Genomic DNA, 24,604 nt, shown 5'->3' with positions numbered 1-24,604 from the left:
CTGTGTTGTTTTTTTTTTTAAGAGTAGAAAAGATGACAGAAGATACGTGGCCCAAAAAGTGCTCCCAGACTGAACTTATTTTTTAAAGAACAGCCTAACCACTTTGTCTCTAGCAAAAATACAATTCATATTGAGAGACTGCCTGATTAACTGATAGCAATATCCGTAGTCACTACAATGACATTCAGAATGCTACTGAAATTTCTAGGGCAAGTGTTAATTGTAAGCAGCTTGACAGAGTTTGCAGAGCTAATGAGCCTGTTCTGACTTGTAACAGAACTAGCCACATTCCCTTTCAGTTAACTGTGCACAATGTGGTAACTGCTACTTCTGATGCTAAATCTGTCTAAATGATCAAATGATACTAGATAGATGATAAATATACGCCTTCTATCAGTTCCCAGTGTGAAGTTAAATAATGAGCATCATACAAAACAGTTAAAACTGTTTTAAAAAATAGATGTAGATTTTGAATGCAGCTTTAAGAATGTCATATCTAAGTTTTCTTGAAGACAAACATCACTTTATATCATGAATATTTCCAATCCAGAACACCAGTTACATCAGCTTGAAATAATTAAAGTTTTCTTAATTACCACAGAAGATTTTATCTTTTTTCAAGCACTGCTTGGAGAAATTTAGATTGTTTAAAGTGTCACTAACAGTGAAAATATTCTACATTGAAAATGAAACCGAAGTGCATTCATCTAACACCAGCCCTCTGGCTCTCTGTGAGATGAGGACAAAAGTTTCTGAAGTGCATTGATTTTGAAGTGCCTCCATCTTCAGAAGATGAAGACCAAAACTTCTTCTAAGACTACTATTTCTTATTTTTTAATTTGAGAAGCATATTAGAATGTTCTAAAAATATTAAGAAAACATCTCTGAAGGAAAAGAAAGAGTAACAGATTTATCTTTGTAAAAATATAATACACATATTGCACACAGTGAATCCAGAATGAAGTAGGGAATCACTCTTCCAGTGGTAATATACCTTCAGTTTGAGCATTGGTTTTCAGTGTATGGCTTTACTATACCAATACACACTTTTGAAAAGCCTTCATTCTAAAAATCAGACGATCAACTAAGACAAAGTTATTTCTCACCAAATTTCGGAAGAGTGCTCCCTACATTTTTTTACTGTAACGTTTATGAAAAAATGATAACATGGAAAAAGGTGCATTCTCCTTTACATTGGTCTTTAGCTAGAGAAGCACAGGTAAAAAATAAAATGAGATGTTATTTTACACCAGATTGCTAGATACTATGTTATTTTTGAGGCACAGCTGGATGTATAGATTCATAATTCCTTTTTCATTGATTTTGAAACCTCACACATACATTCATAGTAGGTTTCTTTCATTTTACTCTTCAAACAATCCATCTGAAAGTTAAAATAGAAATATTCAAAATGCAGCACTGGAAACAGATTCCCCTATGGAATTCAGATATGCCCTTCTGAATGCTGATGATGGCACATGCAAAACTTTCTACCCTGGGCAGGCTAAACAAGTTTTTTGTTTTCCAAGACGGTATTCCACTCCACAGTTAAATCCTCATGTGTTTAATTCCAACATTCACATTCTGCTGATGCTACATAAAATCAAGATATATGTACTCCTTTGGATTTTATGTTCACACACGTCCTCACCTAGTTAAATACTCCTCTATTCAATACCAGGAAGGAGTACTGGAGAAGAATATTACTATTTTAATCCTGATCACCTTTGTAATTTGGTCCAGCTCCCCTGTTTGCTTTAGCTCCTGTAATAAATGGAAATACAGGTACAAAGTACTGCAAGACTGTGTCGCAGTATTACAAAAGAGGAACAAAACGTGAGTCAAAAAGGTAGAAAAGCAACATCTTTTCCTATGAGAAACTGAAAGAATGCAACTCCACTGATCCGGAAGGAAAAAAAATCACACACAGATTCTTCATCTCCTGTAAAAACCACTCAACCTAGGCTTTTCAGTTTCTCTTGAGAATATTTCAACATTTGGCAGTATCTCAGCATTTGTGCTTCATTGCAAGCTGAAAAGAGAGAAGAAAAAAGAATTAAAGGATTTATCTACTTTCAGAGTTGTGTTTCCCAGTGTTCTATTTTTTTTCTATACATTATGATGGCTGCTTGTTAAATAAGAGCTCTCAAATAGATATACACATGTAAGAAAAGTTATGCAGACCTAATTATTTGGATTAAGTCCAATGTGAAAATCTAGACAAGTAATTTAAAACAGTGGCTAATTTAAGTTCAGTGGCTCTGCCGTTACACAGTGATGAAAAAGTTAAGAATTGATTGTTTTTCTACCTTTGCAATTTCTGAATATTTCAATTCCAAGTAATAAAAAATGGACTGAAAACTGGAAAAGAGACAAGGCAAAGCTAAAGTGACATGAATGCTGTATAAAAACTACTAGATTAACTGATTTTGCTAAATGAAGTAGAGAACATCGTTTTAAGTTCCATGTAATACAAAAATGATATCTGTAGATAACAGCATGTTATAGAAAGATGAAAGGACTGAACCTCTAGGAAGTTATTTAGAAACCAAAATCAGTGCATGCAGTAAAAATGTCCTCATTTCCTGACACCAACCCCTGGGGGACAGCACTTATCTCCATCCAGACAGTGAGAACGAAAAGAGATCATAAACAGCAATTCACTGCAATTCTTTCAAGACCTTCCTCCACTCCTTATAAAGGAATGTGCAACTTTTACCTACCAAGAAACTTGTTCCATCAAAATCTTACCTTGTGTGCAGTTTCTGCAAACTGCTGAGCACTGTTTTTCAGTTCTTCTGTTTTTTCTTCTGCTCGACCTAGTCTTTCACCACGCTCATTCAAAGCCTGGCTCGCCTTCTGTACTGCACTTGTCACACTGTCTGCCGCTGAATGGAGTATACTGTTTCCTGCAATATCAAAATAAACAGAACACCTAAATGTAGATATGTTTCGCATTAAATACAACTGTTTTCATTTATAATGTCCTAGAGCGAATGCATCACTTGCCACTTTATCATCTAGTCACGTTCTGGTCAGTGGGATAAGTTACAGTATTCAGTGAAGCTATATTATTAGTAAGCTATAAAAAGAATACCATACTGCAATGCAATACTTGGAGAGTATAAGGAAGCTGCAAACACAGGTTAACTATGAGTTGTAGTTTTTTAAGCTTTAGGCTCCTATACCATTTCAGGAACATACTCTATTAAATCCATGGCACAAATTACAAATGCACAGCTTATTATCAAACACTCTCATGTTAATACAGAGTAACTTTATTTGAAACAATCATACCATTTCATAGAATCAGAATAGTTTGGGTTGGAAAGGGCCTTTCAGATAATCCAGTTCCAAACCCCCTGCTATAGTCAGTCCAGACCAGGTTGCTTCAAGCCCTGTCCAGCCTGGCCTTGAATGCTTCCAGGGAGGGGGCATTCACAACCTCACTGAGCAACATGTTCCAGCGCCTCTTTGCCTTCACAGTAAATAATTTCTTTCTGATATCTAGTCTAAATCTACCCTCTTCCTGTTTAGGACCATTTCTCCTCATCCTGTCACTATCTGCCCTTACAAAAGTTCCTCACCAGATTTCCTGTAGGCCCACTTCAGGTACTGGAAGGCAGCTAGAATGTCTCATTGGAGCCTTCTCACCCCCAAGCTGAAAAGCCCCAGTTCTATCAGCCTGCCCTTGCAGGGGAAATGCACCTCTCATGATCTTCGTGGCCCTCCTCCGGACCTGCTCTAATAACTCCATGACCTTCTTGTGTTGGGGGCTCCAGAACTGGACACAATACTCCAGGTGAGGTCTCACAAGAGCAGAGTAGAGGGGCAGAATCACCTCCCTCGACCTGCTGGCCACAGACTACAGTTAGCCTCCTGGGCTACAAGTGCACATGCTGGCTCATGTTGAATTTCTCATCAATCTACACTCCCAAATCTTCCTCCTCAGGGCTGCTTTCAAGCCATTCTCTGCTCAATCTGTATCTGTGTTTTAGTTCTATTTCCCTCTGAAAGACACTTATAAATTCAACCACTTTCTTCCATATTATATATATCATCACAATCAACTTCATGCACAAAAGTCCATTCAACCACTATTGCTACAGTCATTTAATGTCCTTTTGATCTACCTTCATATCTTGTCCATGTGAAGTAAGAGTTATGATTTCATGAGACAACATACTGAATTTAATTGATCATATTTTAAGTCACAGCAAGGCTTAACATCATCTAAGCCCTTAGTTTTACCAACCAAATATGTTTATTAATATTTTTTTTTCTTCTCTGGAATACAGCATAGCAGTTTCTTCAAGTTTTCAACAGAACTGAATTTCTCCTCTCCATTTACCATTTCTAAATGCTCACTCTAGTAACTATATATATATATTGCCTATATATATAATAGTTCTATATATATATAATATAATATATATATAATAAATATATATATATAGGCAATATATATATATTTATATTTATTGCTTCTCAACAGAAGAGCTTATACTCTGCTGAAGGATCTGCTGAAGAATAGTTATGATATGTACAACATTAAAAACTGAAAACTCCTCACACAGTGTTGCACATTTTAAGTATGAACTGGTATGTATTAAAATACACATGTCAAAAATGCACATTCTACCCTTTAACATTTTCAGCAAAAAGTTTCCCCAAATTGCTGGTATGAAAATTTTGTGATGTCCTCCAGTAGAACCATAAAACCTCTAAAATTTAATCTATTTTACAGTAATTACTTATCTACAGTATCTACTTATCATATACAAAGTCACTCTGAGAGTCAGAAAGTCAATTTAGGTAGATTATGAACTCCTAGGCACATCATCACTGCTAGTTTTCTGAACTGCCTCTGAATATTGTATTTGCACAGCATCTTCACAGCATTAAATATAAACATGTAACATTTAAATTCATTATGCTAGTAGGGGTATAAAATTAGCTCAACACTAGTTAAAACGCTCAAAGCTTAAAATGAGCAGCATAGCAAATTTTTGTTATAACAGTTCGTTGTTCTTAGGGATGTACAAAAACAACTTTAAATCAGTACAAACCCACTGCCTTTACTACTAATCTGAGACATATGCCTACTTATGAATAATTAGAGGTTAATAAATAAAACCCAAACACTACTTTCAATGGTTATTTTTCTACTAGTTTCATTAGGAAAAGCAAGAACAAAAGGTTCACTGAGTCTAAGTTTACAGATAATGCCTTTTTCCTTAGAAACAGCAAACAAACGCTGAGTAGTGAAACCAGAGTTTGCTCCAGATAGCCTATGAAGCAACAAAGCAAACTACACACTTATAAACTCTTGAGAATAATAACTACCTTGCAATTTTAAGCAACTAAACCAGAACCACTGTCACAATACGGAGGTACGGGAGGGACCCAACTATCTAACATATGCTGACTCATGGAAGATGAATCAGCAATGGAAATACCAAGCAGAAACCTCCTGATGTCTAATAATACTGGTAACATTATTCACATTACTAATTAATTAAGTAAAAGAACCCTACATTTAAATGTAAAAAAACTACATTTTAATTAATTCACATTAATTAAAAATTAAATATAGAATCATAGAGTACATACAGAATATGGAACATCTACAAAATTTTTTAATTTTTGCTGCATTTAGAAAATTGGTACTATAACTAAAGACACAAATATCTAAAGAATATCCTGAGCTGAAATTTATCAAGACACAAATGAAACTTCATCTTTTCCAATAGTCCCTGTCCAGTCTTTGTGAAGTCTGGTTATAAAATCAGTCAAACCACTTTAAATACGGTATGTTTTCTTACTTTAGCATTTCTCAGTCAGGTATTACTTTGTTCATAGCTTGCTTGTTTAAAGCCAGTTCCACTAATTTTTCTTGGAAGCTTATTTTGGCTTTTGTTCAGGTCACATTTCCTGTAAACAGGCATACTAGGCAATACTGCATTGGAAATAGTTTCCTTTTTTTTTTGTGATGTGATCTAAGGCCTCTTGTACCTCTTGTACAAACCAGTGTCAGTTTTCTGGAGTAGGAATTTTTTGAAAGCTCTCAAGCATGCTGCTTTAATGCAGTCAGAAAACTTCCACTGAATCCAAGTAAAGCAAAGTACATGAGGAACTTCATAAAACTCATAATCATCTAAATTCTTAAAACTTGTTTGGGAACAGAAGTTAACACAGGCTGCTGACCTCAAATGTAGTCGAACACGAAGTACACTCCTGTATATGAGCAACACAGAAACTCACGTCTCAGTAGTCTACTGAATTTCATCAGTTTATTTCTAGAACACGTGTAGGTGGCTTCTGCTATGACTGACTACACTTTGTTCTTACATTAGTATCTCTAAATAGTAACATTTGTACTAGATTGACTGGAGAAGCATTCCTATGAACTATATACCTATCACATAAAATTCTTTCTATAAGCTCCAAAACTTCCTAGCTGTTTTTCAGGAAGTAATTATCAACATTCCAAATTTTTTGAGAAATTAGCTCTGTAACTTAACACCAAAACTTCCTGAACCTACTGAGATTAAATTTCTAATTTAATTTTCTCTCAACCAACCGACGTGCACAGAACCACATTAAAAATAGAAAATATTACAAGTAGACATGACAAAACTACCATTAACTTTTTTTCCCCTTCTCTCTATTAAGATTTCAAGACTTCCAATGGTCTTCTTCGGGTTAGACGCAGAATTTGCTCAACATAAGTATTCAACAACTTTTCACATATCTTCTCAGGAAAGATTTCATAGGATTTATAAGTTGAGAAAAAACCCACCAAAATACAGGTGTGGATTAGCTGGTGTTTGGAGTTTCTTTCAATATGAGGCCACTTGCATTATTCTGTGGTACAAGATCCTGTGTTTGCAGATTTTGAATGTCTTCATTATATGTACTCCACATACAATTTTGTTTTCTTGTTTCCAGTCTGTACAGAAATCTTTCAGTATCTGAAGCAGACTTAACTTCATATAGTTATGTAACAGCTGGGATCAGTTCTAAAACAACAGACTTTTTCAAATAAAAATGAACAGAAGTTTCCATATTTTGTCATTTTATGAAACTGCTCTTTTCAGATCACTAAGTGCAAGCACGAAGCTTTTTATTATTTTTTCATCTAGTAGTACTTGCTGACTTACAAAGTGCAGCAAATAAATACTACAAGAAAAAATAGGAGAAGCGTGTATTCGGATTTAGTATGATCTAAAGTAGGATAACTTTTAGGTCAATTTTGACACAAAACTAATCAAATTAAGAAGGACACTAGGTTAAATTCTGTATTTTTCAACAGAAAATTTGCTATAAAAAGAAACATACTAAAAATTTATTTTCAGTTACTCAAATGATTGGCTCACTGGGGTAGCTTTTAGTACAGCTTTTACTATGATATTTTGTCTTTTCTGAAATTGTCTTATCATCTGAAAAGGAATTTAACAATAATATTTTTGAATCAATCAATCAATAGCTACACTGGTAATTTTTATTTTTATTTTTAAGCAAATAAGGTATTTTGTTTTGAATTTATTCAGCCCAACTTAAACTTCTGGAATTAAACTCCACTTTTGTTAAGAAAAGTCAGTTAGAGAGTTGTATAATTGTACATAATGTGTCAGGTCCAAAGGTGTAGAAATAGTGGAAGTGCAGCGGAGTGTATATCAGAGCTTCAGACCAGTGATCCTAGAGGCATTACTGAGTACTGAAAAAACAGAACTTTCCGGGAAGCACCAAAGCTCCTGTTAGCTTCATTTTCAGGTTTTTTGTTCTTATGATCAAAAATTAGGACAGAGCATGCACAAAAAATTGCATCCAGCATACACAGTATCTGAAAGACAATATCATTATCATTAATGAGCATGGAAATTGATATATTTAATGAACTAATTTGTCTCCTAAGATACCATTATTGTATTTTACATGATCTGTTTTAACTGTCTTAGACTACTCGATGATTTTCTTGCTATGAGGCTCTTAATTTGCACGAAAATGGTTTCCAAGATCAGCTGCACCTCCACATTACAACTGGACATTTCCATTGTCTTCCTTGAAAGCACAGTTCTAAGTTGTAAGTTCACATCCAGAAAATTCATGCTAAACAAAAGGCCAGAGCCTGAACAGAAAAGAGTTTTCAGGCAGATCAGTATCTAATCGAAAACATAGGTTCAGCTGCAGGTGGCAATGCTAGCACAAAGGTGAAAGACTTCACATCTTTTAGTTTGCACTGATCATACAACATCAAAATGTCTGCACTCTCGAGTCACAGATCAATGTTTCAGCTTTGTAAGAGCTTCTTCATAGGAAAGTAGCATAAGTATCAGAATCAGAAATGATCACAAGTTATGAGTTACTACACTTGTTTCCATTGCATTGATGTGGGGTATGTAATTTCTTTTGACACAAATTAATCTTTTACTACTATTTAATGCCAATGATGGTTCATAGTAGCTTTGAATAGAAAAACCCAAGGCAAATACTGCATGTTGTTTTGAAGTACAGAGACTTTTAGATACACTGAATTATATTTAATAAATGCATTTAATTCAGTATTTTATCCAAAGAAAATAATTCGAAGGAAAAAAAAGAGTTGAAGTTCACAGTGAATTAAGAGGAATCTGTTGGGATTCCTGCATTATGGCAGTGTAAATCTGAAGCGTATTATTGAATTTTATACTACTATATAATCTGTTCAGGTCAGAATGGCAATGACTTTCTTAAGCACAAGCTATAGTCAACACTTGATAGAACTCTGAATTCTTGTTCAAATCCATAGTCAGCTATAAAGCATCGTTTTAAACATTAGTCCTTTAAAGGAAGGGAAGGAGAGGAGATGGAAACAGAAGAAAGGATAGTGTTTATATAGGTGCATACACACTTTTAATCTGAGGCTTTCCAAAGAATCAAAGAAATCTGATGTTATATCTTGTCAGTGCTCTGAGAGTGGAGAGGAAATGCAGAATGCTGTGTAAATTCAACAACTACTTATCCTTTCATCAAAGAAACATATCTAACAGAACATATAAACGAGACCAATAACTTTACTAATAAATTGCAGCAGTGGAACACGTATGCTTATTTTTGTAGGTGAAGCTATGACATGGCTGTCTCCTGAAATCAGATTTCAACTGTGACTGACATTCAGCAACTGATTTCGCTGTCAATTTAATTTCTATAGGCTGCTCACTGTCTTCCACAGAAGTATTTTCCAGGCAGAACTTTAATTAAAAACAAACAAAAAGCAACCCTCAGAAAAGCAACCCAACCAACAGTATAGAAACTTTCAAGCAACAACAGACTATAATTTAAGTTTAAATGCAATTAGAAAAAAAGAAAAGAAAAGAAACAAAAGCAGAGAGACAGGCACACAAAATACAAACAAGTACAGGACTCAAAGGTGCTGGAATGCACTACAGATGCTATACAGCAGTTCAGTAGAATTGCATTATAAACAAACAGTATTTCATTTACAAAGAAGAGAAGTAAGGCAAGTAAGAAAATAGAACTGTCACAGTGGATTAGGCTTGTGCTTTGTCTACTGCTTCATCTACCAGTATATGTTACCTCCTTCCCAAGGGGACTTATTATCCAAATAGGTAAACTGGAATGAATACACGTAATAAAGCCTTCTCCTTTTCTACTTCTCTTAAGCAGAAGAGCAAGAGCTTCCAAACTTTGTATATTATCTATTTGCAGATGAATATAATCATTACTTTATTAAACTTTTCAATATTTTTTGCAAGAGCAGACCAGTAAATAAATGATTTGCTAAAGATGCATGCTTTTTTTCCCCCTAACCTCTTTGTTTTAATTTTATTAAAAATAAACATTCAATTAAAAAGGATTAGATAATGCTTATAATTTTTGAGCAATTACATTCTGAAACTTTGTTATCTTTTAGGGCTGAATAACATCATATAGTTCCAATACCCCAACTATCTCTGCTGAAATGAAATTTAAAGTTTAGCCAAAGTTGCAGAAATTAGAAAAATACAGAAATTGGAAATCAATAATTAAAAGCTGGAAAGTACATTGCACAAATATTAAAAGTAAAACTGACAAATCTTTGATGTGTTTCATAAACAAATATCTTCTATGTTTCCAGTGTATTTACATCAACGTTTTTAAACTCTGGCATCGATGCTGGAACAGGATGTTATCATATTGAGGATCAGATTAAAAAAAAGGCATTCTTAACTTGAATAAATTCCATATTACTCCTTTTTTACTCTTTTCCAAACTGAGAAATTTAAACCCTAAAACTTTATACTCAAACTTAATATGTCCAAGTAAGCCAGGACAAATCTAAGAAAGTATTTTCAATCTAAACAAATACAAATAATACTGACCAGAAAAACAACTACTAGTAACTAGATGAAAAACACAGAACTACTTTTAGGCTCAGTCACTTCAATAACAAAAAACTGTCAAAAACAAGTCATAGATTTTTTTTTTGAATATATAGATCAATTTCGTCACAGTAATTTCACATTAATTCACAGTAACAGAATTTACAAGGCTAAGTCTGTAAGGGTCATATGCTCAAGTTCAGTTTTTCAGTTACCATTAGATAGGATGTGAAAACAGTTAAGTATCAGATATTTGAAAGAGGGGCCAAGAGGAGCTTCTGTCTTCCTTCCCATTTTAATTCCTAAATTCACGTCCTTCCTCAGCTTGAACAGTAAGAAGGAAGCCAATACACTTTTACCTGTTCTCAAATGTTTTATTCCAACATGTATCACTCATGAGCACCTCTTTTAATGTATAAAAGGTTTCCATACCACAAAAAGAATTTTGCTTTAAAGCTTGACAATTACTAATAAACTGCAGAGCCTCTGTGAAATACACATTCTGAAACTTCCAATCCTCAGATGACTTTCTAAAATATGATAGAAAAACTGAATCCTACATGAAAAAGCCAATTTGAAATTTCATCCTCAATTAAACCTAAAGGATTAATGAAAACACCATAAAGTCCTATTCCTTGATCGCTGAAGCTGAGTCAATAGCTTATAAAGAAAGAAGCTCATTACCATTTTCACACTGGCAATATATTCTTAGAGATGAGTGATCCACTAATAATTCTTGTCAGTTGTCCTAGAGAAAAGGTTACACAGGCAAAGATATAATTTATTTGCAATTCTAAGGATATTTTAATTAACTTGACAGAATAACTATAGCTTATAGGACAAAGCTTAAAACAACAACAACAAAATATTGCAAAATCATCTTACTTCCACCTGTCTCTCTTTCTTCTGCAGTTCTAATATGTGTCTAAAGGTGGCAGCAACTGTTTATTATTACAGACACAGAATTTATCTTAGTTTTGTTAATTAGTTTTGTTGCTTACTAACGATTTGTGTTACACAATGATCCATCAGATTAGGTGCATTCCAGTGTTGCTACCCACACATTAGAAACATAGGATAGAAAAGAATTTCCTACAATAATAATAATAAATGAAAGACGACTCTTTCCTCCCAAATAAATGCCTGCCTGCCTTTTCCTTATGTAAGGTACAGAAAGGTCCCTTTCACCAAAAGAGAAACTTGAAATATTTAATACAAGATAATACTGGAAGGAATATTATTACACTCTTAGCAAATTTGAATTAGTTCTTTGTTCCAAGAATTAGCACCCCACAATTCTCACTAGATCACATTATCACTGTAATTCCTAATGTCATTAATCAAGTTACAGAAAACACTCTAGACTAACTCCACAGGCTATATCCTTACATTATATTCAAAAAACAGTAAAGCAAAAAGTGGTTCAGGAGATGAAAAATGAGGCCACTAGGAGGAAGGTTTTGTATGTATGGCAAGTTAAATTGAGGAAGTAAATAGAGAGGGTCTGCAGCTCCACAGAAGATGAGAACTACTTACTAAAGACTAAGCTCTTAAGTAAATCCTGTAGAAACACAAATAGCACGAATTTCACTTTCTTCTCCTGCCCTTTAGGAAGGAGCAAGACTCAATCAGTAAGCTTGTAAACAAATCCTTCTAAACTACTCTCATCTTTGGTTCCAGTTAGGGAAAAGTTCAGAGAATTGCTGTGGTTTGTATTTGAAAATAAGCAATAGTTACAAGATACACGCTATATATATATATATATATATATATATATATATATATATATATATAATGTAAATATCTATAACATTATACAAACATATGTTCTAATAAGACTAAAAAAAGGCTGAAAGATTATAAGATGCATTAACTGTCCAGTAGGAAATTGCTATGCATATTCTTCAGAAAGAGCAAAGGAGTACCACTTAAAATACACGGGTTGCTATCATAGAGGGGATGAGGTGACATGCTTAATCTATAACCTGACTTCACAAAGGTTTCAAAATCCTCTGAATCTATTGCTTTGGTTAATTACTAGGAGGACTAGGGGAAAAGTTACAAAATCAGACCTGAGTTTAGTTTATATCAAGATATCATCTATCCATCTTTATTTATTTATTTGCATACTCTGCAACAGTGATGCCTTACTTTCACCAGCTAGAATGAGTTTGAAATCTGTGACAACTCACTATTTTCCATAAAGATAACTGATACTGCAGGTTTCAGACTAAATGTTTCACAGTTACTGTCACAGTCCTTTGTTTTTACTCAGTGCAGGTAGAAAGTCTCCAACAGATAAATACATTTTGGAATTTTAAATATCATGTAAACCAAAAGCTTTTGAAAACGATAGAAAGATGAAATAGTGAAATAGAAAGAAAGAAAGAAAGGAAGGAAGCTTAGAAGAAAATTCAGTCTTCTCTCTTAGTTTGAAAGGACACCAATAGAGAAGGGATGATTAACAGAATTTTGATTGCAAACTTAAAGGCAATGGCACTGTCGGCAGCTAAAACACAAGCACTAAACTGGAGATGATTTCCCCTTCTTTAAGTTTACCTTTGGTGTTTTAGAACAGAGATGGCAAGAGAAAGTAATAGCCAGAAAAATATAGCATATAAAGGTGAATGCAGAAGATTGAGTTATTACATCGAAAGCAGGAAAATATGCTGGTATTATAAGTGAGGTTAATTACCAGAAAGAACTGAGTAAGGTTCACCATACTTGCACTTGATGTCTACAGTGTGGAAAGCAAACAAACAAAACCCTAAGTAGATCTCTTTGACAGATTAGCAACATCAAATTTCAGCCCCAGTGAAAGAGAAAAAAAAAATAATTGCAGCTGAGAAGAACAGACGAAATATAAGAGGTTTTAAAAGTGTTCTGCTTTGGGGCAGATAAAAAGGAGATTATTTTCAGAAATCGAGGAACAACTAAAGGTTTCACTCCCTAAAGAATATTTAGTGAAAGAAATGAAAATCCTCCCCCAGTGTAATTTCTATTATTTGAAAAGTAGATGGTAAAGCTACCACATATTGACCAGATTTTATTTTTTTAACCTGATGTCTAATCTTGGAATTTCATCTCTAGGAATCATATGAGTTGTGAACAAAACCCTTCATGGATTTCTGTCAAGATCAAATTAAAGGAATTGGCCTCAATGATACTTTTGGGTCCTTTCCAACTCAGGATATTCTATGAAATTTAAAAAGCCATATACGATATTTAGTAATAAACACTTCTGGGCATGCTTGTATGAAACGGTATTGTAGAAGTCTTCTGCTGCTGTGGATTGGAGAAGACTTCTCACAAGATGAGTGGAGGATATTATCACTTAAACTAAATGTTATAGAAGCAAAGAAACTGGAAGAAATTGAAATGTTGATGGTGAAACAGGGAAGCTTACGATTTGATTATTATCAGATCAAGGTAATCAAATTCTTGATATCTAGGTATAGACAAGCACATTTAAACACAGAATAACTCACATACAAAGCATCATTTCATGTTCAAATGCACAAAGGACTCCAGTTTCAATTGACTTACCTCCCATAATTTTAGATTGGCAGTTGATAAATTCTGGCTTCTTGTCTGTAAGATATCGCTGACACGTGTGATGAAGAATCTGGAAGAACGTGCATTTTTCTGAAGCTGTGCTTGCTACCCATTGGTCAAAGGCATTTTCAAATAGTAAATCAAATTCTGGGGAATCCTAGAAGAAAGAATACAAAACTGTTATTCTAGTTTCATGAATGAATTGGAAAAAGATTTAGAACTGTCACTGTTTAAAAAGCAATTATGTTGGGGAAAAAAATATAAAACAACCATGAAGATCATGCAACTCGAGATCATCCCAGGATTATTTTTCCTCCTGCATATTTTTGATAAAAACACAGGCGATAATTATTTTCTTAGCTATTTTTCATGATGAATATTCAACTCGGAAAAGAAATGCCTGAAAAAAAAATATTTTAGATCAAATAATTAGAAGTTGGAATCTCATTTGACTACAGATACATAGCTATTTCTTATCTTCTATATTAACACAAGGATATTTGTTTTAGTATGGTTAGCCTTTCAATCTAAACTATACTCTCATGCTGCGTTATTGAAAATGTGGTTCTGGTCTCTGAATTTTCCCAAAGAAAGAAAACACAACAAATAGGGCTTAAACTTTATTTAACTTATTATCATGAAGTGTTGTATAGGTCTCAGGATAACAAGAACAGAGGAGCACTTTCCAGAACAAAGTAACTTTGCAACAGCTGCCAAAATAAATGGATTCTATAAAAGCAGTGATGCTATACAACTAGCAGTACTTGCTAAAAATTATTTTGTAAACTACTCCAATAAATTCCATGTTGAATCAATGATACTTTGAAAGACAAGTCTGTAAGGAACATCTAAGCTGAAGAACTTGATAGGGCTTTCACATTGAATGTATCTCTAGATGCTATTTTTAGAGCGTCTTAGCAGCTTATGTGAAAGGATCTAAAATTCACATCTTGTATCTGTGTGTCATTACTCTCACGTTTACTGATCCTATATCCAAATAAAATTCTACTTTCTGCATTTCACTAAGCAGCAGTCGAAGAACTTCATAGTTATTAGCAGGGCTGCACTGAATTTCATGTACAACTGCAATGCTTATTTGGTTGATCAAAGCGCAACCATGAAGAAAACCAGGGGGAGTTACCCATAGACATTCTGCTGTACAATGAACACAGTAAATCACTTTGTTATCACACAGTATTAGACACATTGCTACCTTCTAATTCTGTGTCAGACTGCACATCCCACATTAAAAAAAAATACACGCCAGAGGAAAACAATTTCAAAACTACTTAGTGGGTTTTTTGTTTGTTTGAATTTATTGTTCAAATCATTGCTCATGTGCCACTGGCAGCTAAAATACATCACAGCCCTTTGTGCAGAAGGATAATCAGTTTGGAGGGATTTGAGGAGAGGTCTGTCCTGGAAAAAGGGAAAAGTTCACAATATTTCCAGAAACTTGAACCTCAGTAACCTCTCAGTTCTTTGCTTCTGCTCACTACCCTTACAACACAGCAGCATGCCAAAATCGAAACCAAGAGACTTATAGATGAAGACAAGGCAAACACAGCTCTTATTTTTCTCCTTAAAAGAGAAGATAGAGCAGGCAAGAGTATGGGAGACAGGAAGGAAAAACAAATATCTGATTATGAGCTTTGGTCTCCTCCCATCTTTCCCATTAGTCTATTCCACATACCCCACTATTTCCTTTTTAAGAATTTGCACTTAAACGTGTCTCTAATCTGTCCATTTGCCTTCTGAATAATGAAAGACACTTGCTCCACAGATCAGTTATAAGAGCTCAGTTTCCATTTTCTAGAACTGTTCCAACTCACCCGGTTAGGATCAATACCGTTGACCTGGCGAAGCTGCTCAAGCATCCACTGCGTTCTCCTGACAAATGATGTAGAGCCTTCAAATTGCTTGACTTTCGTAATAGATGCTTGAGCTGGTTTCTTGTTTGTCACTAAACATATAAAAAAAAAATTACGCTACACTAACAGGCCTAATTTTTCAGAAATGTTCTGTATCAGTTAGTTGGTTTGATGGTTTATTTTCTGTAATGTTCCCCCAAAATAAATACATATTGCTGATTCTGACAGCAGAAATCATTCCCTTTCATAGACAAACTAGTAAAAAGCATATTCCTTATGAAAAGTGGTACAATTCCAAACAAGCATTATATAACTCAAAATTAGGTACATTTCAGCTCTTGACAGCTTATATTGCCAAGAGCTCACAAAAAAACAGAATGAAAGCTAAGCTCTTTACTTCTGCATTTTTAAACCCCACTTATTATTTTCATTTTACCATCCTAAGTAGCAATGGTTTCTCAAATACAGCCTCTTATTCATTTACCTCATCATTAACTTTTTTCTTTTAGATAAGAGAACAAACATGTCAATTTCATGCAAGTTGATTTTCATATATTACTTTAATTTTATTTATTTAACTGTTACTTTGAGCTGATTTCCATGCTGACAATTGACTGAAAAAATACCATACAGATTTCTCTAGTATTTTCAAAACATGCCAACATCTATGACATTTAGTTCCCAGTTTTCAGTTAACAGACTTAAGTATATGCACATAGTGCAACGAGAAAATAAAACTACAAAGCCATGGAAGATCTGTGAAAAATTGAGAATTAAGGAACTTAAAATCTTCCTATCTTCTCACCTCAAATACAACGTATCATAGGTTCATAGGTACATTAGGTTGGAAAGGGCCTACAAGATCATCTAGTCCAACCATCCTCCTATCACTATCCCTACCCAACTGCTAAATCAAATCCCTTAGCACCTCATCTAAACGCTTCTTGAACAGCGCTAGGGACGGTGCCTCAACCACCTCCCTAGGCAGGCCATTCCAGTGCCTGACCACTCTTTCAGAGAAAAAATGTTTCCTCAGGTCTAATCTTCCCCGGCGCAACTTGTGGCCATTCCCTCTTGTCCTGTCATTATTTATCAGGGAGAAGAGGCCCACCCCCTCCTCACCACAACCTCCCTTCAGGAAGTGGTAGAGTGCAATAAGGTCTCCTCTGAGCCTCCTCTTCTCCAGACTAAACAATCCCAGCTCCCTCAGCCGCTCCTCATAAGACTTGTGCTCCAGACCCCTCACCAGTTTTGTTGCCCTTCTCTGAACACGCTCCAGGGCCTCAATGTCCTTCTTGTAGTGAGGGGCCCAAAACTGAACACAGTACTCGAGGTGCGGTCGCACCAGAGCTGAGTACAGGGGGATGATCACCTCCCTGCTCCTGCTGGCTACACTATTTCTAATACAGGCCAGGATGCTGTTGGCCTTCTTGGCCACCTGGGCACACTGCCGGCTCATGTTAAGCCGAGCATCAACCAACACCCCCAGGTCCTTTTCCTCTCTACATTCTTCAAGCCATTCTGCCCCAAGCCTATAGCATTGCATGGGGTTATTGTGGCCAAAGTGCAGGACCCGGCACTTGGCCTTATTGAACCTCATCCCATTGACCTCAGCCCAGCTGTTCAGCCTATCCAGATCAAAAATAAGATCATAATAAGAAAATAAGATCATAATAAGAAAATAAGATCATAAATAAGAAAAATCTTACACATTCCAAACAAAATGCATGTTAAAAAATTTCAGTGTCATAGAACGTAGTTCTGCTTTTGGGAATAAAGAAAAGGTCAATATTAAATAGTAAAGATAGCACATCCATAACTCAATATCATTAAATATACAAAGAATTAAAGCTAAATTCTCAACAGCAGGCAAAACAGGTTCTTACAGTAGATTTTTTCTGTAAACAAATACATTTTTACAAATATAATTACACATACTTTAAATTTTGTCCAAAAAATTTTTAAATCAATTTTAGGCACTTAATATAACCATATTCACTATTAAATTCACATTATTTTTCTGTTACTGTTTTAGGTCACTTGCAAAACACATTTCTACATCCAGTGAAAAGATAATTTGTAGAAGCATTGTACTGCACAATCTACTAAAACTGGTCTGTCACTCATTTTTCACAATAAAACAGATTTCCATTTAATTTGTATGATCCTCCATAAAGAGTAGCATCGAGAATGGTCACTTCTCTTTGCTTTCAGATGTTGGCAGTTAAAGATGACTTTTTAAATAATCAAGACTTAAATACTAAGATTGGTTCTTTTTGTGTATTCCTGTTACCCACGTTCTCAGGAATAAGAAATGGCAAACTCTGAAGATGTATCTACTGCATAAACTTTTGTATTCGGAGGACATATGTACACTAAATATGGATGTAATGATCATCATTCCACAGTTAAAAAAGCTAACATTTCTTTTTAGGATGAAAGTTTACTATAGCACAGGTCAGTGACTTGATGTTAAAAGTACTTTAGAATGGAATAGCAAATTCAATATGAAAAAAAATTGCTATCTCAGATTTATTCCTTTTAATAGAGTCTGCAGATGTAATAGCCCAAGAATCTTAATAAGAACTTGTTTATAAACAGAAATTCACTTTCAAGAAAAATTCAGAAAGTTCAAAAAGTAATTAGATATTAACGTTATACATGGCAGATAACTGTTTACACAGAATTACTTTACACACGAAAACACTGCTGGAATCAATATATTGACTGGACTATTCATGAGAATATAATAAACAGATTGCTAGAAGTCTCTTAATTAACAGCCAAAAGCACTGAGAATCTAAACTGTAAAGTATAAGAATCAGAATGGCATGCCAGATGTTATGGAACAGAGGAAATCAATGTAGTACCAGAAAGGTAGCAGCAAAATTAGATCAAAACTATTGAAATGCAAAGACTAGAAGTATTATATATCAATTGATTTCCCATTGGTCTGAATGTTCAATCCCACCACTCTGAATTAAGAAAAAAGATCATCTCTAGGGGTTCAGAGACTTCAAGTTATAATAGAATTTCTTCTTTTTTTGGAAGAAAAGCAGCTTAACTCTCCTACTGAGCTGCAAAAAGCCAAGCCTAACAATTCAATAAAACAGAGATGACAGGCACCATATCTACAATTACATAGTACAGACAGGTTCTGCTTCTATCATGTTTTCAAGACCACAAAATAGAAAACAAATGCAGTAATTAATTGAGCACAACACCAACTGAGGTAACTACCTTCCTAAATTAATCCTTGTTAATATTTGCTCACATATTTTCTCAACCCCTGGGTTAACTTTGGCAAGCTGAATTTACTGGACTCAGTTCCACTTATCTTCTATGTAATGCTGATAGGAGAAAGCTATTTAAGAGTGGCCCTAATTTTAGCATCTCTGTGGTATTATCTTTCTAAACATATTAGGTGGTATTCTACTGCTGAATTATCAAGGTGTTAAAAGAAATAACTGCATGCTAAATGTAAGGCACACATAGAATCAATGCTTTGCAGTACTGCAAAACAAAACATTCAAAAATAGGAAGCACCAGACAAAAAAATTACTTGTGTGATGAAATGGTTTTATTTTTTTTCCCCTCAGAATCTCATGGATAATTGATTATGAGAAATATAGCCCTAAACTTGATTTCAACTAGCTTCTCACTGCTCTGAAGTCTTCTACACGGTATGCATTATAGTGCTTTTGAAAATAGAGGTCAATTACTATTTCAAGTTGAAAATATCAGATTTTACAGACTTGATGGTGAAACACAGGATGTCAAAAACTCAATAGATTGCTTGGTTGATTTCTATTTCCTATTTGAATAATCTAATTATTTAAATTTATCTATGTAGCATTTTTAACAACGAATAACAGAATTCCCTTCAACTTTCCAATGAAAGCCTAATCTTCAGCAGCTCTCACAATTCCTGTTAGAGATAAGCAATAAAAAAAAAAGCCTTCATTAGATGACTAGTCCTATATCATCCACACAGTCAACCCTGAAGAGGCTTGTTCTGCAGAACTTACAACACTGTTGAGAATCTCAGTCATTGCTTTAAATAGAAATACAGCCTGAAATCAGGTGCTGTGACCTCCTGGAATACTGGCAGTTTTCCCTTTAGGTCTCTCACTTGTAATTACTGTGTGCAATGAAACAGAGCTTCCACCTTCTTTATCTTGGTATTTAAGGAAAAGACAAGAATTTCTAGAACATTCTAAAAGCAGCTACCCACAAGACCACCAAATAAGCTTCAAAATCTTCATTCATCCCAAGAGAAGTTGACAGTAATATGGCAGTCATTAAAGGTCTGCACAGACTCCCTGGCATCTGGAACAGCCATCCTCACCAGCTGCTCATTACATCACTTTGCAAACTAGAGCACTTCCAGATCAGCCACAGAGTAGGCATTAAATTGCAAACATGTAAGAATCAAAAAAAAATTGGAAGCAACTACATGCTCCTAGCCACACAGGACAACTTCCTGACAAGTTATACAGTTATACAGATATAATTACTAAATTTCCCACAATCTATCTACCTCAATAAAAGGCAGTATTAAAATCATGCTTTGATTTTAGTTATTCTGCTTCGGTGTTTGATTTTTTTTGCTGACAGAACATTAATCCTTCAAAATATCAAGTTGTAATGTGAACAAAGTACACTTATTAGATGTCATTAGTTGCAGTAAAATAGATAGCCTTCTCAAACATCTGTAAAGGAGTACAAGAGGTGACTGAAGGAGAGGTCAAGGAAGAAATAATACAAGTGGGCCTAAAACTGCAATGTCCAGTTATCAGGTATTATTTTAACTGTAGTCAGTTATTTAAATCATGTCCATTAAATGAGAACAACAACAACAGTACAATAATCTCACAGAATATGTATAATCTACTTTGTACTTACTCCATAGAAGCAAAATATTGATCCTTTCTTGTATCCTATAACTGGAAGTCTTAAAAGCATACTTAAACTGCAAGAGGAGATCTCCTTTGGAGGTGTTATGAGCAGATAGCATTGAGCTGCTATACATGTTTTGAATTACTTGAGATATAAATATTGTATACACTTCTATTAACATGATTTCACAATAAGGGTGAGAGCAGAAACAAAAAAAAAAATATTTAGTATCTGAGTTTTTAGTCCAGTTCTTGTTCTACTATCTCAAAGTCAACTGCAAAGTAATGAAACTCAGAGCACCTCCGTAAAATAAAAACCATAAACCTACTCTAGATGAATCTCAGAGGTGAAGTGAATTCAAACACTTCGGCAATTAATTTTTATCTGTCCATGTAGATGGCCAGGATTTTTTTTTCTTGAAAGGGTGTTTTGCATGACGTAAATTGATCTTACTTCCTAGAGTAAAAAAGGCCAAGTGAAAGTGCAAGTGAATAGATAGTATATGAAAGACAAGATAAGGAAAACTCACAGAAATATGTATATATTTTAAGCACTATGCAAAGTTTTCCTGGACACACTCCACTAATATCAGACTTTGAGGTAGGGACTTTTTTTTTTTTTTGTAATCTGCATGTATCACTAATGTATTTATTATCTAATAAAAATCAGATGGAAGGAAAAAAATAGTATACCTCATTTCATTAATATTCAAATGTTAAAATAGTGATATTTTGAAGCAAGGTAAAGATATCAAAAGGAAAAAAAAAGAAGGAAAAGGACAGGTATGAAATATGAAGAATTCTGTATAGTTTTACTGCTTTTCAATCTATATAGAAAAAATTATACAATTCGGACATTCAGTAATTCCAAATTTATCAGCAGATATGCCCTCATAGCTCAGAACCACGTTGTGACCATTGGTCTGAGAGAGAGAGAACACTGGATTTACCTGCTGTCCTGGTACATAGTTTTGACAGAGGATACTAGTAGTAATGCAGTTAAGTAAAATTTCTCTCTGGAAATAGAGATGTTTTACGAGAAGAAAAATGCAATTGTTTTTTTGTTTGTTTTTGTTTGCTTGTTTCTGGTTTTTGTGCATTAATCCATTAGAGTATTTGGTGGATTAGCACCTCCTCAACCTAGGAGTAATAAAATAGGATGACTATAAATAGGGAAGAAAAAAAAAAGAAATACTGCCAAAACTAAGCAACCTGTATTCCATTACTACTCTCATCATATGTGCCAGAACACAAAGAAAACAAGCAACAAGCATAACTGACATCATAATACCTTACAGATTTGTTTTTACTGTTGTCACTATATAGGCATTGCTCATTGCAATTTGAAAAAATTATCTTAAAATAGATAAATTGCTCATTATGCATTAATCCTTCTGACCAAATTATAGCTTCTTTGTGGTAAGAAATAAGGTGCTGACCAGCATATACTCAGGCAAATCAGGTAATGGGAATGATTGCTAAGATGTGAAAAAAAAAAAGCAACAAATTCTCAAGGGTTTTCTAAAAGTATACATTTGAAACTATGATCTGTAAATACAGTCACTCCTGAAGAGATGTACATTCTTCAAAGTGAAATCTGACAGTGCAGCTTTCTTGTCTCATGACATTTGCTCATCTCATGAACTATTGCTTTTTCAGTCTAGTGCTGTACGTGTCTTATAGGAAACTCTCTGGAAACATGATTCAAATTGAAAATGCATTTGCTCTCTTGCAAACATGCATTGGAAGAATGAGACAAGGCCAGATCAAAATAACATTCAAGCTTCTTGAAAACCGGATTTCTGAAATGAGACTGCTTACATTCTTTGTCCACAACAATCTAGGCTCAGTACACTTGATTTCTGCAGCAAGTGGAAAAAGTGCCAATTTGCGTTCAGTTTCTTATGTCTGCTTCAACACTTAACCTTAAGAAAACTACCTTCAATCCACCCATTCTACACTGAAGTACAGAAACACTTTAGAGAAAACTACCTACAACCAGTAGTTTCAGAATAAATACAAAAAGGTTATAACTGAAAAGTTTAAAGTATCAAATTTAATAAATAAGACTTTACTGTGAAATTTCCTTATAAGGAAAATTTATTTTAACCTAACCCTGATCAATTAAGTCCAGTTTCCCTGACAGCTTGAAAGTTGTAGGCAGCTTGACAGTTGTTGAAATCTTGCCACACTTATCTATTAGGATTTGGAGAAGATAATCAAGAAACTTATGACCCAGCAGCAGTACTTTGGGCAATACTTACAGAATCAAGGATAATCAAAATAATTTTAGTTTTATCTTGATATAAGCTTTCCTTTCTAATTGACTGTTTTGCATATGCCATCATCCTTGTTCTTATATAATGCACTTAGAACTAAAAGAAGTGACTAAAGAATAAGAGATATCTCCAAATCTAACATTGAGCAGATGATGTTCACTGGTATCCAGGACAGTCTTATGCACTTTGTGCTTGTCTTTGCTTAATTTTCCTGCTGGAACTAGAGGCAGCCTATGAACAATCTTATCTCCTCTGGATCTGCTCCCCTCCAGCATGGTATGACTTCCAAACCCAAGGGAAGCACAGTATACTTCACTGTTCTAGCCATAGACCAGGATACAAACTAGGATCAACTCCAGTATCATCAGCCTCCTCATGCAGCCCCTTGCTCCTGGCTTATTAAGCTTTGTAGCACTGAGAAGACAGAATCCCATTCACCTTGCAGTCCCTGACCCATGCATCCTTCTATGTGATCATGTTCCCACATGGTTACTAAGTATTACATTTATGTCAGATCGATAAATTCCATTACAAACATCAATACATCAATTTACTAGTATAAGGACAATCGGTGAATCGGTGATCTGTCTTTTTATACGAGCTTTATATTATATGAAGTTTTTTTTACCCTGATAGTCTATATCTTAACACTAAGTATGGAATATTCAGAACCAATTATATAATATCATACAGTGTATCATAAACTGAACAGAGAATTTATGAATTTCAACTTGAGTTATAGTTTTATAAGCTTATATTAAAAGTTCGAATGAGCCTTAAATGTATACAATTTATGTACCTACTACTTGGAAATAGTACTATTAAACCAACTGCCATCTTTGTGTCAGCATTTCCTTCTAATCAAATAAAATATATATCAAGATTTCAGTCACAATTATTTTTGTTCTACTGGCTTCTCTAAAAACTTCAAGCACTTTAAAGTGAGAAGATTAAGTAAAAGAAATGTAAAATCCCACTGAATCTCTACCAAACTACTCTTTCCCCCATTTCTCCACATTCATACACAAATTCACATGAAGTTACTGAAAAATTTCAAAACACCAGGACTAGCAACTGGAATTTCAACATCTATTAAAATCAAAATTTTGTATTTATTGGTATAAACCTTATCAGGACGAGTATTACTGTACATGCATTTTGGTATTTATCTTTTCAAACATTTTTGTTTGGTTATCTTCTCATTTTTCTTTTTTGTTCCCAGCTTTTACATACTTCTGAAAGAACCTATTCTATATTTAAACTTATACTGTATGTGTAGTACAGCATTTTCTTGACTTTTCTGTTCTCTCATACACAGTATTAATACATTCTATTATTTAAGCCTCATTGTTTGTAAATTTGTTCCTCCTGACTGAAGAGTTTGTAGTTATTTCTTGTCTGCTATCCACTCTATGAAGGCTACCCTGTAATTACACTCTTAGAGATATCCATAAATACTCATGGATAAAGCCAGTTAAATGGTGCAGGAAACAATAAGATACATCTGTCGTCCTTAATGAAAGTTGCTTGCTTTAAATGTATCACTGCTTTTCTCAGTGCCTTAGAACTACACTAAAAGTTATTTATTTTTATTATATGGATGCAACAAAATGATGTCATGCTTGAACCAGTAGTAG

At 34.4% G+C, this 24,604-nt stretch overlaps 1 protein-coding gene across 3 annotated transcripts in view; it reads right to left on the bottom strand.

Moving 5' to 3' along the window:
• Nucleotides 1-1,626: 1,626 nt before the first annotated feature.
• The window catches only part of STXBP6 (syntaxin binding protein 6), an 80,524-nt gene continuing 57,546 nt past the window's right edge, over nt 1,627-24,604 (bottom strand). For 2 of the 3 annotated variants that reach the window (XM_065753811.1, XM_065753821.1), the window contains exons 3-6: nt 15,752-15,882; nt 13,911-14,076; nt 2,752-2,909; nt 1,627-2,032 (exon numbers count right to left, since the gene is read on the bottom strand). In XM_065753811.1, the coding sequence (XP_065609883.1) occupies nt 2,009-2,032; nt 2,752-2,909; nt 13,911-14,076; nt 15,752-15,882 (479 nt within the window). In that variant the 3' untranslated portion in view covers nt 1,627-2,008. The remainder of the gene's footprint in view (nt 2,033-2,751; nt 2,910-13,910; nt 14,077-15,751; nt 15,883-24,604) is intronic. The other variant, XM_065753830.1, reaches the window with a different exon arrangement.

Source organism: Cyrtonyx montezumae, unplaced genomic scaffold (assembly GCF_038088225.1).
Source record: "Cyrtonyx montezumae isolate F1298 unplaced genomic scaffold, pur_monq_1.0 scaffold_10, whole genome shotgun sequence".
Taxonomy (NCBI): domain Eukaryota; kingdom Metazoa; phylum Chordata; class Aves; order Galliformes; family Odontophoridae; genus Cyrtonyx; species Cyrtonyx montezumae.
Note: the sequence above shows the minus strand (reverse complement) of the source record. Positions and strands in the feature narration are given on the sequence as shown.